This window comes from Cnephaeus nilssonii (genome assembly GCF_951640355.1).
Source record: "Cnephaeus nilssonii genome assembly, chromosome: 19".
Lineage (NCBI taxonomy): Eukaryota > Metazoa > Chordata > Mammalia > Chiroptera > Vespertilionidae > Cnephaeus > Cnephaeus nilssonii.
The window spans coordinates 3,920,616-3,937,428 of NC_137090.1; the positions used below are offsets into that span (position 1 = coordinate 3,920,616).

Sequence of the window (16,813 nt, forward strand, 5' to 3'; positions counted from 1 at the left end):
GGGAAAGACCAGGAAAAAACAGACCTTGAAAGAGCCCAGGAGGCTTCAGACAGCCTCACTGTCCAAGCTCAGTGGCCCCCGCGGTCTGCCTGCCACTCACACCCAGGCTCCAAGGACAGCCGGTGCCCCAGCTTGTCTTTTTGCAGGGAGGACCCTCCTACCCCAGCCTCTCCTGCACCTGCCACAGAATCCGGGGTCAGCTCTGTTTATAAACTGCCACTGGCCCTCCCTGATCAATAAATTTCATTGTTAGACACAAAATGTTGGGAGATCAATGAATTTCCTGAGAGGACAGCAATGACGAGGCCTGGCATTCCTAACGACAAGAGGTGAGGCGGGACTCATTTTGAGGAGGGTGGCAGCCTTTGGTGGGGGGTGGCGGCCTTTGGTGAGGGTGGTAGGTGACAACCTGTAGGTTGGGAATAGAGCAGAGCAGTAGTTTTCAACGGGGGGGGGGGGGGGGGGGCGGGGGGAACTTTGTCCCGCAACCCCTACTAGGGACATCTGACGATGTCATAACTGGGAGGTGCTGCTGGCAACTAGTGTGCAGAGGGCAGAAACGCTACTCGGCACCCGACACGCACAGGATAGGCCCCTGACAAAGGGTGGTCCGGCCCAGACGGCGCTGCCGAGTGGACACCGGAGCCGACGGAGACGGCGTCCTCTAAGTGGGCGCTGCTCGCACACGGATGTGCTGACTTCCTACTCAGCTGAGGTGAACCAGGAGCCTAGCGCACGGGGCGGGAAGACAAAACCAAACCGCGAGGTCCTAGAATTCGTAAAGGAATCAGCGCCGACTACAAAACACGCAAACCAGAAAGGAGGTTTAAAAGGTAAGTGTCTGCCCTCCAATGTGCTTTTAAAAACACATATTTTTATTGATTTCAGAGAGGAAGGGAGAGGGAGAGAGAGAGAGAAAAAAACATCAAGGATAAGAGAGAATCATTGACTGGCTGCCTCCTGCACAACCCCCAGCCTGGGGATTGAGCCCGCAACCCGGGTCTGTGCTATGACCAGGAATTGAACCCTGACCTCTTGGTTCACAGGTTGACCCTCAATCACTGAGCCACACCGGCCGGGCTCTAATGTGCATTTTATTTCAAAAGCTTGCATTTGGAAGGAGACCGCGTATGGTTCCCAGGGAGACGTAATTATGATCTCTTATCTTAGTCTAGTGAGGTGGGGAGAGGCAGAAATGGAACAAATCGACACAGAAGTGGGCAGACACGACCGATCTGGTTTTCATGAATCCTGGAAACCCTCCGTGAGGCTGGCACGGGGGATGGGAGCAGACGCTCGGGCCACCTTTGCCTGCTGATGACAATCTTTAGGACTAGACAGTCCAATCACACCACCAGTGGGATAGAGAACACGCAATGTCCTAAAAAGCAGCAAGAAGCTTCCAGCTTCTACAGCCCCACCCCCACCCCAGCTCTAAGTTATACAGCCACGTTCAAAACGGAAAAGAACGGGGGGGGGGGGGGGGGGGGATGCCCCGCTCTGCACCCAGGGGCTCCGGCAAAGGGGCAGAAAACCTCCCAGGGGACCTGCAAAGGCAAGGATTTCAGATGTGTCTGACTCGACGAAGGAAAAACAGGTCTGAGCATTAGAAAACGAAACTCTTACACTGCTCCTCTTCCGAAGGAACAAGATTTGCCACGGAGGTGTAAGATGTTTCGGTGAAAACACCCAACAAGCCAGCGCCTGAGCTCGGTTGGATCCCGTCAGCTTGTAGCCAAGCCCCCGAAAGGGAAGGGCCGGGAATCCCAAGACTTGCACAGGTAGCGAGTGGGGAGAGGTCCTAAGACGCTCAGATCCCAGACAGCAGCCCTGTGCGCGGGCTCCTAGCGCCCTCTGCTGGCCACCGGGAAGCGACAGAAACACACGCAGCAAAGCCTCCTGCTCTGTGTGGTTCTACACAGAAGAGTCCAGAAGCAGAGAGACAAGTCAGAGGCAATCAAGCAAGAGGCACAAGGTGACCAGCCGGCCGCCGTGGGTCCCCTTCCTTGGGCAGCTGCTCAGGACCGCCGACCTCTATGTCCAGCAGGAGATGAGCGGCCGCCTCTCTATTCCTAACGCCGACGACAGAAGAGGAATCCAAGGAAACCACCTGAAGCCGCCCGGGTCTCTCGGCAAGCTGGCTCCTCGGAGCACTGGGAGCCGGTCAGCCATCGCTCCTCCCATCGCCTGTCCCACCCCACTGTCCAGGTGGGACCCACATTCCAAGCACCGGGGTCAGTAGGAAGTGCTAGCTCCCCCTCCCTCGCCCACCTTGGAAATAACGTATACCTTTACTGAAGAACATGGAGGCCATCTGTCCCATTTCCACCCGGTCTGTGATTTCAAAAAGGTTCGGAGATCCGCGTCTCTCTGTGGAGCCAGAGGACAAGGAAGAGGAGGAGGTCGGTTCACTTGGCTTCTAGAAGGGGCTACGGAGCTCAGAATTCTCCAGAATAATGAAATCCCCGCGTTGCTTATTGTTCGAAATATCTAGAAAGGGATCTCATGGGGATGCTGGTCGTGGAGTGAGAAGGGGGACACTTAGCCCTTGCTCGGCCAGAGCAGAGATCAGACTCTTGGGCATGTGCAGTGCCAGTGTGTGAGTGTGTGTGTGTGTGTGTGTGTGTGTGTAGTGGGATGGGAGGAAGGAGAGAACTCAGAGACCCTAGATTTACTCGCACTTTCAGTGTGCACCAGCACTGACACAGGTATTTCATTATTTCCACAACGCAGCAGAGGTGGGAAGCTGGGGTGCCCAGGTTAGGCAACTTGCCCAAGCTGCAAGTGTTACTAAGTGCTGAGCCTGCAGGGGGGAGCCTGGGTCCTGGACTCCGGAGCCTTCCCAGGAGCCACCTGCAGGCGAGAAGGGCCACGGGGTCTCTGCAGAGACTCCCCCAGTCCTCTCCATGGGGAAAGGGACCCTGTGGCCACGGGGAAGCGCAGGCTGGCCAGGAACCCGGGACTTACGCACAGAGAGGATGGGCCGTTTCTCTGCCCGCTCGTAGTTGTCCTGGACGAGACTGTCACTGTCAGAGGCTGTGGAGGAGCTGTCGTCGTCTTCTTCCTAGGACGGGGTGCGACAGGGAGGAGGGGAGCAGGCAAAGGAAAGGGAGTCCGTTACTGCAGGAAACCCCGTGACCACGGAGCACCTGCCTCCTTTGTTATTTCTTTCTGGAAGGTATCGGATTGGGAAGCTCTCGACACGTCCACTCTGTCACATTAGAAGGTGCAGGCACACTCGGACGTCGGGTCCAAGGCCAAGGCACAGATCCTGGTGCAGATGCTCAGCGGGACTGAGCCAGGTCAAGGTGGCGGGGGGACGGACCCGGGAGGCAAACTGGAAAGGGCAGAGGCTGCAGGCGTTCTGTGAGCTTAGGTGGCTGCTAAGCTTCTGCTCTGGGGCAGGGTCCCTCCTAGCGCTGTGGACACGGGTCCTCCACGCATCGGGAGGGAAAGGCCTGGCCAGTGAGTGGCACACAAGTGGACGGAGGCCCTGCCCAGAGGCGAGGGCAGCGGGCGCACCTGGCGGTTCTCCATCCTCTTCCAGCGGAGCTGCGCGTTGGCCGCGGCCATGGCCTCCACCACAAAGGTCGTGGTCACAAAGCTGCAGGGGAAGGCCACGCGTTAATCGCCAAAGGCAGGCAGGAGGGTTGGAGGAGGAACAAAGAAAAAGGAAAAGTCATTTCAAAGGCCTGACGGGACCAACAACCTGACCAGACCGAAGCACTGACCCTCCTTGGAGCCGTTTCCTGGGAAACTCTCAGGATGGGTCTGGCCTGATCAAAAGTGTGTGTGTGTGTGTGTGTGTGTGTGTGTGTGTACACGGGCTGCCTCGTGTGCTTGCCTCGATGTCCCCGACCCCATGTAAAAGGTGTTTCCGATGCACGGGAGAGGCCACACAGGGCCATGCAGTACCGCACACCAAAAAGGGGCCTGTTGGGGGAATGGGGGAGGGCCGGCCCCGCCTGGTGCTCCAGGTCAGGAAGAGGAGGCAGGTTCACGGGCCGGGAGGGTGCCGGGAAGGGCAGAGGCAGCCTCCACGCTCCTTGCCGGGACACAGGCAAGCGGTCAAGTCCCAATGACACGCGCCGAGGACGGAGCACAGGCAGGATAATTGAAAAGGATCGCTTGGCTCTGGAGCCTGTCCTCGCCGCCCTTTCTGGGGTGGTGCGTTCTGACTTTCCTAATAACCTGGCTAACAGGAAAATAAGCTTGCGTTTTTATGGCCTCAATCAAAAGGGAGGCTGGGAGGCGGCACCAGACAGCTGCCGAGAAGTCAGACCACAGTGACAAATCACCCTTTCTCTTCCTCGCAAAGAAACCGGAGAGGCCCAGACGACAGCTGGGACGCACGGATGCTTCTGTCGGCAGGAGGCACGGGGAGGCTGCCTTCCCGCCAGACCCGAGGGAGGGCTCTGTCCCTGCCGCCGCCACCTGGACAGCACGGCTCTGCCGCTGGACTGGACCCTGAGCCCTCCGAGTGCGGCCACCTGCCCGAGGCGGACTGCTCAGCCCAGCAGTCAGGTGGCAGGTGCGATAGGAGTTAAATCCATACCCACTCCAGGTTCGGGGAGGCGGGGAGGTGGGGGGCGGTGCGGCAGCCGGCTCGGCATCTAGGACGGTTTCTCATTATCCTGCCTAAGTGACCATTTTAAGGCTTTAGATTTTCCCTTCTTTTTGGAAGTAAAACTAAAATCAATCTTAATTAAGGCGTGAAGAGGCTTCTCACGGTTGCACAAAGCCAACTCGTTGATCATGTTCAACTATAAATGGGGTGAGCAAGGCGGGGGCATGGTGGCCCCTACCCGGGGCCCCCAATAATCACTCCCACTCAGACGGCTGCCGGTGCTGAAGGGCCTTTGGCGGGGACAGCGGAGTCACAGAAGGACAAGGCTTTAGGGCTCTCGGCTGCCGAGGCTCACAGCACAGTTATGAGCCAACAGCACCAAGGCTGGCCCCCAAACCACCCTGAAGAAAACGCACGAACGAACGGAAACTTGGGCATTTTCCTCCCCCTCTGAGCCTCTTCAAGGTCTCAGTCGGCTTCAACTACCGATGTTTCCTTCTTCCACTCCTCTCTCCTTGCCATCTGCTTAAATGCCGCCCTCCATGACCCCCTGAGCACCGACCTGAAACTGTGATCACCCGCCTCCCCACACTGTGTTTGTGGGGTTTTGTCTCCTTATTACTGCATCACCTTCTAACTTGCTCTGTGGCTTACTTATTTTATTATCTTACTCCTCACTGCCTGTCTCCCCCAGAAAGGAGAGTGCAGGGCAGGGCTCCGTGCTGCTCAGCGGGGTTCCAGCACCTGAGAACCCCTGGTGTCACGTCTCCGGGGTGTTTACAGGTGGTGCCTCCCACCTCTCTTTTAGAGCTTGTGGATTCCTCCCCGGGGGAGAGGGCTTAGTTCTGAACCCCTCAGCAGCCTGGGCACGGGCTAACCGGCGTCAGACCTGCCTGCCTGCGTCCCACACGCGGCTCCGGGAGCAGGACCCCGGGAGGCTGGAGGGCGCCGGCCCCCTGGGTGCTGCCGGGCACGAGGCAGGTGAGGGCCACACCCGGCTACGCGTGCGCCGTGTGTTTACCGCTTCCTCCGTGAACTGTCTTAAGCAAACTCTAAATCCCAAACTGATTTCCCCGGCACCTTCACCAACGGTCATATTCTTTTCCTGCGGCGCGGTGCTGTTTTCTCAAGAACGTACATGAGGGGAGGCCCCGGCCAGGAGGAACCACGTGAGACATTCCAGTCTCCTGTTTAGCTGGTCAGGGCTGTGCAGCGGCTCCACCTGACGAGGCACTCGAGACCTTTGTCCCCTGCCCTCTCCCCCAGCCACCTTGTTGAAGACTCATCACCGACCTCCTCCTGCCCCCAAGGACACTTCCCCACCTCCCTGCGCTTCCTGGGCAGCTGCTCAGCTCTGCCCCGGCCCTGGCCCCGGCCCCGAGTGGCAGCCTCTTACCTCATGAAGCCCAGGAACACCAGCAGGAAGAGGCTGACAAGCCACCCGGCAGAGGCAAAGGCCTTGGGCATGGTGAGCGCGCCGGTGCCCACGATGAGGTTAAACATGTACACCAGTCCAACCTGCGACACACAGAAGCGACAGTCAAGCCCGGACATGAACTAACCTCTCCCCGCAACGGCGCCCAAGGACGACCCAGGGGCAGCACGACCACGGCGGCCAGGAGGCCCTCCAGACAGGGAGGCGGAAGGAGGGAGCATGCCGCCCAGGTGCTCACCAGGCCTGCTCTGTACCCGGATGTTGGGGACCAGACGCCCACACCTGGATGACCGAAGCCCCACATCCCATCGATCCTCTCCAGTGTCTCCGACGATCAGTTTTATGCTCCATGTTTGCCGCCGCCATCCCACCTCGCATCATTTCACACGATCCAGAGCTGCGTCACAGATGTCAGCTCGTTGCCCAACCAGACCGTGGTCTTCCAGTTTTCCTAGCTCGCCGGGCACGCGGCCCAGGCCTCCTTTCCACCCTCCTGCCACCGTCCTTTGGGACCCCGACATTCCTGCTGCTTCCCCTTCCCTGTCTTCCTCCCCACACGAACTTTAGGGATTTTAAAAAAAAGTTGAGATAGAATTCACATGCCACGAAATCCATCCCTTTAAAACACCCAGTTCAGTGGTTTTCGGTATATTCATGAGGTTGTGCAACCAGCATCACCATCTAATTCCACCTCATCACCCCAAAAAGGAACCCTGCGCCCACCTGCAGCCGCTCCCCATTCCTGCTAGTCCCTGGCCACCAACCTCGGTGCAAGCGCAGGGTCACTGACGTCAGGGTTTAAACTCAACTCTAATTCACGCCAACCCGGCTCCAGCTCCGTTAATTACAACTATTCCTCCCGCCTTGGGCCTGGCACACAGCCTCAGGACAGGAACCCTCAGCGGGCGGCGGGGACCTCGCTCAGGTTCTCTCTGACATGAGTCTGACAGTTTCATTGGTTTTAAGCATCATTATCTTTTTTTAAAAAAAATATGTTTTTATTGATTTTGAGAGAGGAAGGGAGAAGGATAGAGAGATATAAACATCATTGATTGGCTGCCTCCTGCACAGTCCCCACTGGGGAATGAGCCCACAACCTGGGCATGTGCCCTGACCGGGAATTGAACCAATGACCTCTTGGTTCATAGTTCAGTGCTCAACCACTGAGCCACACCAGCCAGGCTTAAGCATCGTTCTCTCCATGTGATCTTGTGGACAGATCCCAGAAGGATGAAAACAAGTTTGGCTCGCCTTCCACAGTGCCTGATTGGATCCCACACACTGCCGTGTGACACCCCGCTGGGAGCCCTGGCACGGGGGGACTGCGAGAACCCGAGGGTGGCGGCCGAGTGAGACAGGACACACAGCCCACCTGGCCTTCCCAAAGGGCAGTTCCCAGAGCTGGCTTTGCACAAGTTACTCTGCGTGTCCATGACACACCGGTTTTCCCTTCGCTGGCTGACTTCAATGCACCGAGGCTGGTACATCCCAGTGCGGGGATGAGCCCTTAGCTAGCTCAGTTCTGCTCATTCTCTCGTCTACTCAGCCACTTCCCAGAGCCTCCCGTGGGCCTGGCTCTGTGCTGGGAGCTGGGGCGAGGACACCGAGCCAGACACACAGGGCCCTTGACCTCACGTGGGGGGAGAGGCAACAGGGGAACAGTGACGAGCGCCTCGCAGAAGCGTCCCGAAGGAAAGAAGCCAGGCGCAGGCACCGTGACAAAGGATCACGGGAACGCTTTAACTACAGGACGCTCAGGAAGGGCTCGTGGTGACACTCAAGCCAGGACCTGGAGGATGAGAGGGAGCCGCCCAGGGCCAGGGCAGAACCTCCAGGTAAAGGCCTGAGGTGGTGGGAAGGGAGGTACGGCCAAGGGACTCTGAGGCAGGTCGGGCTGCAGCACGGCCAGGCAGTGGGACGGCGTGGGCCCTGGTGCACGTGACGGGGGCTAAACGTCGTGCAGGGTTTCTAGGACACGGACAGACCAGGCCCTGTTGACGGCCTAACATCTGATCTCCTGGAAGCTTTGTTCTCTATCATTTTTATAAGAAGCAACCCTTGCCCTGGCCGGTGTGGTCCAGGTGGCTGGAGCCTTGTCCCCTACATCCTTCTGTAAGGTTCCTTACCCACTGAGCCCAGATCCTGCTCTCACAGGGGATCAAGAACTATTCTCCCAGGATGACGGGGTGAAGGAGACCTCAGCAAGAAGGTATGTTCCTGCTCATACCCTGACCACTAAGTCCTGGTAATGCCACCTCATTCTCAACACAGGCCATCTCTCCCTACCTGTAGGATAAGAGAATACACGAAGTTGTTGATGGCAAATGCCCAGAGTAGGCCCCCCCAAAATCCTGAACACATAGGAAATGAAGGATAAAAAAGTATAAAAAGCAGCCCAGCCAGTGTTGCTCAGTGGTTGAGTGTCATTCCATGCACCAAGAGGTCACCTGCTGCTTCCTGGTCAGGGCACATGCCCAGGCTGTGGGTTCGATCCCCAGTAGGGGACGTGCAGGAGGCAGCCACTGGATGCATGTTTCTCTCTTATCGATGTTTCCATCTATCCCTCTCCCTTCCTCTTTCTCTAAAATCAATAAAAACGTATTTTTTTAAAAAAAGCAGAACCCACCGAGGCCTTCAGGGTTCGCTGCCCCATTTCCTGTGGGCACACGCTGACATGTGAAATGATGACATTTCAGCTGGAGACACAAGAAAAGTGAGCGTATCAGTTTTTTCCTTCCTCAAACTCAGTCGCAGAGATGACTCAGCTCTAAGCTCTCTGATGTTCTGAGCAGCAGCAGGGACCCTGGTGACTTGTATGGACAGTGTGGACATTTCCCTGCTGGTGCCAAAAGGAGGCTGTGTGCTGATGAGAGGGACAGATGAGAGGGACACAGCTCAGTTCATTCCAAGTTCAAGAAAGACTCCCCCCGGCACGTTGCTGAGGCGAGGAAGGCTCCCTCCGTGCTGCACACGGATGGCACATGCCCAGCGGGAAGACCCTGCTGTGGAGGCTTTTCCAGCTGTTCTCAGAGGTACCTCTGCGTCCATCACACCACAGCTGCAGAGGCTGGGACGCTAACGGGAACAGAGCAGGCATCCCAGGCTGGGAAGGGCAGTGCAAAGCAGGGTGGGCGGCTGTTAAAGGCTAGGTAAGAAAGTTCTAGAAAGAGGACTCTTGCTACTTAAGACAGTGCTGCTTTCCCTGGATACCTGGTAGCAATGTGAGTCAATCCTTTGATTATTCCCACCCTCCAGCTACTTATTCAGGCAAGAGCATGCCATGATGTAAACATGACCAATCTTATATTACACAAAGAAGATAAACTGAGTGTGTGTGTGTGTGTGTGGGGGGGGGGGGGGTTAGGGGGATGGGGGGGTAACATAAACCCAAGACGGAGAAATCAATCATTCTAGATGTTCTAATTACAGACTCCACCAAACTGCAGCTGGAAGCGTCTGCGTGCTTTCTCTGCCTCTTACGCCATCCAAGACTATAAAAGTTGTGCAACTTAAAATTCAGCTAAAAACCCAAGTAGTTTCAAACCGCTGAGATGAGCAAAACCCAGTCAACAGCTGTCCATCACTGTCCATTTGAAGGACAGGCAGCACAGTGCGGAGGGGGTAGCGGCCCTGAGGTCAAGATCACAAAGAGTCGGCAAGTCAATTTAGTTTTCTTGACCACTCTCTGATCAACATCTAAAAAGTGAACAAACCTGCCCTAGCTGGTCTGGCTCAATGCATAGAGCAGCAGCCTGCAGACAGAAGGGTCCTGGATTCGATTCCAGTCAAGGGCACATGCCTGGGTTTCGGGCTTAATCCCCAGTAGGGGGCGTGCAGGAGGCAGCCAATCAATGATTCTCTCTCATCATTGATGTTTCTATTTCTCTTTCCCTCTCTCCCTCTATGAAATCAATGAAAATATATTATATATAAAAAAAAGTGAACAAACCTGAGTCTCATTAACACTGAGCCACACAAGGCTGCTGCTGAATGGAGGCCCCCCACCCGGCTCTCCCCAGGGTCTAGGCACGCGCCAGGCCAGTCCACAGCGAGCAGAGTGCTTCTCAGAAGCCAGGGGCAACTCATGTGGGCAAAACAGGTTCTGAAAGTAAAACTCACGTAGGGAGAATAGAGCTCCCCGGTCTCTGTGATTTCACCCGCCATTTCCAAAAGTGAGGAAGGGAGCGTCGGCGGGGCGGAACTTTCTTCCTCGCGGGGGCGGCGGCTGCTGCGGCTCCCTAAGGCACAAGAGCAGACGTCAGCTTTCGGACGGACCTCGATGGAGGTGGCGGCAGGTCTGCAGACCCCCCTCCCCCCAGGCACTCATGGTCTCCACGTCGGTCCCAAGGCAGCCGGAGGGAAGGTCTCCCGGATGACGCCCACCTGCCTGGTGTTTCCTGGCTGTGCAGGGCAGGAACGTAACTCCATGCCGCTCAGACCCCAAGTCACATAAGAGGCCTTCGGAGCCACTAAGCCTCACCCACCACAAGCGCCCCCTTGCCACACTGGGACGCTTGCTCCCCATTTAATGCAGGAACAGCGAGCTCACTACCGCACAGGGCAGCCCAAGTCACTGTCTGCCTCCTCCGCCTCGGACGAGGGGCTGGGGGCTTTCCCAGGTCGCCCTCCAACCCAACTGCTCGCCTCAAAGCCTCTCCTTTTTAATGGGGCCTCCACTTCCTGAACCCCTAACCTGGCTTTCTGCCCTCCCGGCCGTAGGGCTCCCCACCCTCAAGCCTCCCCCTCTTCTCAAGAGCCCCCGTTCCGAGCCTCTCCCCGACTTCTTCCTCCCTCCAGAGAGAACACGGACTCTGCGCCACCCCAGCCCACCCACCGTCGCGCGCGGCCCCTCACCTGCAGCGTGGCGCGCTCCGGGCCGCCGCGGCCGCCGCCTCCAGCCCCTGGGCAGCTGCCGGCGCCAGCTGTCCCGCACCAGCGCCCACAGCACGCATGCGCCGGCGCCGGGAGCCCACCTGGCCGGCGCGCGCTTCGGGCGGGGTGCAGCGCGCTGATTGGGCGCCACGTGGGGGCGGGGCCGGGATTGGGCCCCGGCGGCTGCCGTCTGCGTGGCGGAAGTGGGCGGGGTGTGCGCCCAGCGTGTGCGGGTGGGGCGCCCGTCGGCCGGGTCGGGAAGCGGGGCTAGTTGGAAGAGGTGGCTCCCACGTTCTTCTAGGGACGCTGTCGTGGGGGGGGGGGGGGGGGGGGAGGGACATGGGGGTGAACTTGGCCGTCCGGGGACCCCGGTGGCTGGGGTACGGGGGAGGGTTCAGGAGAGTATCCTGTAGCTCCGCACATAGGGGAGGGGGCTGAGGACTGGAGTTCGCCCACCCTCAAGTGGCCTGGTGACCTGGCTTGGGAAGTGGGAGACGGAGGGCCGGGGGCCAGGAGGGTGATTGGGAATAGGTTGAAGGGCAGGGCTGGGAATTGATCCTGGGGCGGGGTCTCAGGACTGGGCGAGTGATGGGAGCTTTGGGTTGGAGGCTTCGAAGTTCTGGGAGGTGGGGCGGAAGGAACCCGCAGGAATGGCAGCTCCGTCTGGGCTCTTTAAGACGCGAGTCAAGGATCGTTTCGCTATCTTTAGCCAGCCGGCCGGCTGCCTTTCTCGCAAAGGGCTTACAGCCCCTGTTCTCTGCAGTCTTTCGAAGGAAAGGACACCTCGGCCCCTGGAGGCATTCAGCGAGTCGAGAGCCTGGGCTCCCACCCGAAGTGGGAGGCAACTCAGGGTCCTGAAGTCTTTGCCCTCCCCACCCTCCGGCTGCTACCATGAGGTTAAATCAGAACGTCTCGCTCCTGGGGAAGAAGGTGGTGCTGGTACCCTACACCGCAGAGCATGTGCCCAGGTAACCGTTCCACCCGACATGGGTGCCAGGCAGCTCTCCAAGGGGCAGCCCCAATGTCAGAGGCTCTTTCCTCCGAGGAGAAGCATTGGTGTGAGAAGTAATTTCGTGCAGGAAAAAGTGAACAGTGAAGCGAAGGGCTCTGACTTCCCTGGGAGAAGTCACACGTCCCCGCTGTTCCCTTTCGCCCTCTCAGCTTCTTTTGGCCTCTCAGCAAGGAATTAGTTAATGTACACTAAATGTAAGAACAAAATTGTCTTCTCGCCTGATTGTGAAATAGTGACATTCCTTTGGTGCCAGTGAATATTCTGTTCTTGGAGATTTTAAGTTACTTGTCATACACTGAGCTGATGAGGTGGTTTGAGGTCTCCTGTTTTGAAAGGCGGGGACTGAGTTGCAGGGTGGGGCTGTTTGGAGGGCAGTTGGCAAAGTCTGGTAGACTGGAAGGGTGGTGGTGTAGGGGTGTATTCTCTACTTGTAGTTTTCTTTTTGGGGATTCCTTGTGCCCAGCCTTTGTGGAGGTCTGTCCAGCCTTCTTTGCAGTGGTCAGCTTGCCATATTCTTCCCCTCAGGAATTCGAGGAATGTTTGGCTTTATACCACTCCCCCACACGGACCCCAGAGACAGGGTGGGAAACTGGACAGATAGAACTGAACCCTCCTGCTGCTCTCTTGTAGGTCGAGCCTGCCTCTAGGTCTTGTTTCTCTGGCCCTCTGCCTTGGGAGCAACGATAAGCCTTTTCTTGGGTCTTCTCTGAGCCCTTGAGTTAGCCCGATGGGGCTCTCCTTCCGACCATCTGTTTCTTCATCTCACAGTGTCAAGATCCCGTGCTCCTGAATCAGTCCTGCCGGCTGAAGGCCGCCCCTCTGTCCCTGCAGGTACCACGAGTGGATGAAATCAGAGGAGCTGCAGCGTTTGACAGCCTCCGAGCCGCTGACCCTGGAGCAGGAGTATGCGATGCAGCGCAGCTGGCGGGAAGATGCGGACAGTGAGAAGCGAGACCCTGGGCTGGGCTGGTAGTGGGAGGGCCGACTCCAGAGGCAGCCTCCAGGGCCCCTCCCATTCTTTCCCAGCTGTAGCCCTGCTGAGGCACAGAGACCTGGGAAAAGCCTGAAAGGTGCTTGCGACCCTCACACTCGGATGCCACTGAAGCCGGTCCCTGTGGCGGACACCTTGTCCTCTCCCCCGCTCCCTGGGCCAGGCCTGGGAGGATTTAAAGGAAGTATTTTGGGCTGTGGTTGTAATTGAGGCCCTGCCCCTCACATCCTTTCCTGCAAGCCCCGTGTGATTACTGCTCTTCTTGGAGTCCCCTGCTGTCTGAAAATACACTTGCTGTTTGGAGAAGGCCACCATTTCCTGCAAGAGGCAGATTTAGGGCTTTTTAATCAGCTGCAGGAAGCTCTGGCCCGCCTTTCTCCTGCCAGACTCCGAGACGCTGGTGGTTGGTTCTCTGGCGTGGCGAGGAAGACTGGCCTCACGGGGCGTGGCGATGACCCCGTGCCTCCCTCCGTAGAGTGCACCTTCATTGTGCTGGATGCAGCGAAGTGGCAGGCCCAGCCCGGCTCCGCCGAAGAGAGCTGCATGGCGGGAGATGTGAACCTCTTCCTCACAGATCTGGGGGACCCCACCTTGGGGGAGATTGAGGTCATGATTGCAGGTTCGTTTCCTCCCTTCTGGGCCTTGGATCTGCTGAAGGTTAAGGCAGCCAAGGCTGCCTAGGGACCTCCAGGGGCTCAATGGGAGGCTCTGGCATTGGGGAGCCCAGCACCTGGCTGGGGCAGACTGCCACTTGGCACCGTTAGCCTGTGGGTCACTCTGTTCCTGTCTTATGCGTAGGTGTGAACCCAACCTTTGGATTTAGGGTCTTCGAACTTCACTCTGCCCTGTTTTGGGGGTGGTCTGGGGGACCCTCTAAAATAGTTGATCTTCCCTGGAGCATCTTCCCAGGCTGTGGGAGGAGCCCCTCCAGTTTCTGTGTCCTTCTTGGTCCTTAGCCTTCTCCTAAGAGGCTGTGCGACTCCTCCTAAGGCAGCACGTTGAGGTTAAAGGGTCAGCTTTTGGGGTCAGGTTGCTGGGTGTCTCCACACTGAGACCTTGGGCAAGTCATTTGCCTTCTGTGGGCCTCTGTCCCTCATCTGCAGAATGGGAATAATGTTTACGGACTTGGCAGGATTGTGAGGATTAAATGAGATCGCATGTGTTGTGCCTGCCCTGGAGCCTGGCACAGGGTGTCCATGATTGTCGTTTTCTCCTAGAGCCCAGCTGCAGGGGCAAGGGCTTCGGCACCGAGGCCGCGCTCATGATGATGTCCTATGGTAAGGAGGTCAGAGCAGACAGTGGGGAGAGGTGGCCAGGCCGCAGGCGAGGGCTAGTGCATGTTGGGGAGTGAGCCTTCTTCAGGTGTGAGGTGCAGGCGGGGGAGTGGGGAAGACACTGCACACGGGGACAGGTGGGCGGGGGGTGTTGGAGGGACCTTCACCCTGCAGCTTGTCCCTTTCTGGTCTCCTCTGGGAGGAGTGACCAAGCTAGGTCTGACCAAGTTTGAGGCTAAAATTGGGCAAGGAAATGAACCGAGCATCCGGATGTTCCAGAAACTTCACTTTGAGCAGGTAAGGATGAGGCTGGCCAGAGGTGAAGCCTGGGTCTGGGCGGTGGGGCCCGCTGGTGCTAGAACTTGTGGCTGTAGCTTAGACCTCTGGCTGTCCCAGGTGGCTGTGAGCAGCGTCTTCCAGGAGGTGACACTCAGGCTGGCGATGAGTGAGCCGGAGCGGCAGTGGCTTCTGGAGCAGACCAGCCACGTGGAAGAGAAGCCCTATAGAGATGGGTCCTAGGAGCCCGGCCCAGAGCCCCGCACCAGGAAGTGAACGGACTGGGCCACCCTCTCCAGGCCGGGGATCTCCTCTCAGGGCCCTTCAGACTCGGGGCAGGACTTGCCGTGGCCTCCGCCCCCCGACTGGCAGTGGGGCTGAGCGACTCCAGGGAGCCCCTCCTCCCGGCCAAACCTGGACTTAGACTCTGAGAACCTGGGGTGGACGGCATGAATCCACGGGGAGAGGCAGAGCTGGAGATAATGGGGGTTGGGGAGGAGCCTGGTGATCAGGCCGGACTTCCCCTTTTCCTGGAAGGCCAGCGGTGCCACTCTGGGGCCGCGGCCCTGGCCCGAGTCAAGTGCACTGCACGGCCAGCTCTCCGTGCCTCACTGCCCGCAGCCTGGGTGGAGGTGAGCTGCCAGGAGGCCACCTGCAGCATCTGTCCCGTCCAGCGTGGGAGCGACAGGGCAGCTCATCTGTCATCCTGTGCAAGCAGGCTGGGTGTGGCCCTGACAAGTTAGGAAACGAATGAGGGTGGCCCTGTTAGGAGGCTTGGAAAATGGGTGAGAATCCTTGCTCCCCCTTTCTCTTCTTTGGAGCCAGTTTTGAGTAAATTAGTTCTGGATACAGCCTGTGGCTGGACAGCACCCTCTGCTGAGTTTGAGGCCTCCTGAAGGCACCCGTGTCCTGCCCTCCACTCCATCCCTCCACCTTTGGGAGCCGCTGCACCTGTCAAGGCCACAAGGGGGCGCCAGAGGCACCGGTTTGGGATGGCATGGCTGCCTGGCAACCTGTGCTTAACAGAGCTGGGCCAGGTCTGGCCACCTCGGAGCAAGGGGGACACCCATTGACTCCTACCTGTGCCCAGGCCCTCCCTGTCATAACCTGCAGTGCGTCAAGGAAAGCCAGTCAGGCTTCAAAGCACAGTCGTGGGAGAGACTCTGGAGGGCACCTAGGGCATTTTCAAGGGTAAGGAACAGCCCCAGGTGAGTTCGGGCGGCTTGCCTAAGGCCTGAGCTTTGACGGCAGAGTCAGAACTAATGCTGAGGCCTCCCGGTTCTCAGTTCCCTTGATCCTGTAAAAATAGAGCCTGAAACCAAGAGAGAAACTCCACTTGCTGGGGCCCCCTTTATACCAGGCCTCCAGCCCCACGTCACTGGTTCCCTGGGAGCCACCTGTCTTCCGCTTAACCAGCCAAAGGTCCCTAGGGTTCCCCACCCAGTAGGTGACCTAGTGGGGCAGCCCTCAGGCCTGCTCACCTGTGGGGTCTCCATCAGGGGTCAAAGCGCAGAGGCAAGGGTGGGGTGGGGGCAGGCCAGGCCAGCTAAGCAGGGCCTGGGGCGATTGGTGGGAAAGGATTTTGGCCCTAAACCCAGACAAGAGGCCAAGAAGGCCAGAGTGACTGGCTCTTCTCTCCATAGGCCCCCTACCTGGCTCCCGGTCTCCCGTTCTCAGTCCCAGGAGCCTGGCTTCGGAGGCTTCCTGGTCGGGTGGAGAGTTGCCTGGGGCCAACTCCCTTCCTTCTCTGAGCACCTGCCCTGGAAGCTCCTGGCCCGGCAGCCTCGGCTCAGGCCACCTGGCAGACCTCCAGGACGCGGCTGCCAGAGCCAGAGGCATGAAGGACCTGGGTCTCCTGTGAGGAACAGGGCACTTCGCCCTTGGCAAGTCCGCGCACCCACCTGCCACATGGCATATCCTGGGGCCCCGGAAGGCCGTTTGTTGTCGCCTAGGCCTGGGAACTGCCCTCCAATCAGGGCCAGGGCCAGATAAGAGAGTATTTGGCGCCAGCTCAGGCCACTCCTGGGAATCCTGCACCCCATCGGCTGAGGGCGGGAGGATGAAAGCCACGTCTTCACTTTCCCAGTCAGGCCCCAGCGGGGTCACCCCCCCAAAGCTCCTGGACTCAGGAAGGCTGGGCGTCCTCAGCATGTGCTCTGGGCCCCTAGTTCCTGGGACGAACATGCCTGTGCAAGTTGACCACAGGAGAAGCACCTGGAACTGGGTGGGTGGGGCCACCGGACAGTTACGGACAGGCCCAGGACCCTCCCACTCCCAGGACTGGGGTGCCCTACCCTCTCAGCCAGAGGCCACCCCGGGAACACAGGTTTGCCACCTCTCAGGCCAGGAGGACAGAGCTCTAAAGAAGACACAGAGGCTGAGGCGA

At 58.4% G+C, this 16,813-nt stretch overlaps 2 protein-coding genes across 6 annotated transcripts in view; one reads left to right on the forward strand and one right to left on the reverse strand.

The window, feature by feature from the left end:
• Positions 1–10,995, reverse strand: part of TMEM104 (transmembrane protein 104) — a 39,678-nt gene extending 28,683 nt beyond the window's left edge. For both annotated transcript variants that reach the window (XM_079797797.1, XM_079797796.1), the window contains exons 1-6: positions 10,857–10,995; positions 10,122–10,240; positions 5,964–6,085; positions 3,523–3,604; positions 2,968–3,064; positions 2,290–2,370 (exon numbers count right to left, since the gene is read on the reverse strand). In XM_079797797.1, coding sequence (XP_079653923.1) covers positions 2,290–2,370; positions 2,968–3,064; positions 3,523–3,604; positions 5,964–6,085; positions 10,122–10,166 — 427 coding nt within the window. In that variant the 5' untranslated portion in view covers positions 10,167–10,240; positions 10,857–10,995. The remainder of the gene's footprint in view (positions 1–2,289; positions 2,371–2,967; positions 3,065–3,522; positions 3,605–5,963; positions 6,086–10,121; positions 10,241–10,856) is intronic.
• Positions 10,996–11,264: 269 nt separating this feature from the next.
• NAT9 (N-acetyltransferase 9) lies at positions 11,265–15,276 on the forward strand. 4 transcript variants are annotated; one of them, XM_079797801.1, is made up of 6 exons: positions 11,265–11,842; positions 12,718–12,827; positions 13,264–13,496; positions 14,095–14,154; positions 14,354–14,448; positions 14,548–15,276. In XM_079797801.1, the coding sequence occupies exons 1-6, from the start codon at positions 11,525–11,527 to the stop codon at positions 14,668–14,670; spliced, it is 939 nt and encodes a 312-aa protein (XP_079653927.1). In that variant the 5' UTR covers positions 11,265–11,524; the 3' UTR covers positions 14,671–15,276. The 4 variants fall into 4 exon arrangements, with proteins under 4 accessions (XP_079653927.1, XP_079653926.1, XP_079653929.1 ...); XM_079797803.1 differs by having other exon boundaries at positions 11,639–11,842; positions 13,353–13,496; XM_079797800.1 differs by having other exon boundaries at positions 14,354–15,276.
• The last annotated feature ends 1,537 nt before the right edge of the window (positions 15,277–16,813 follow it).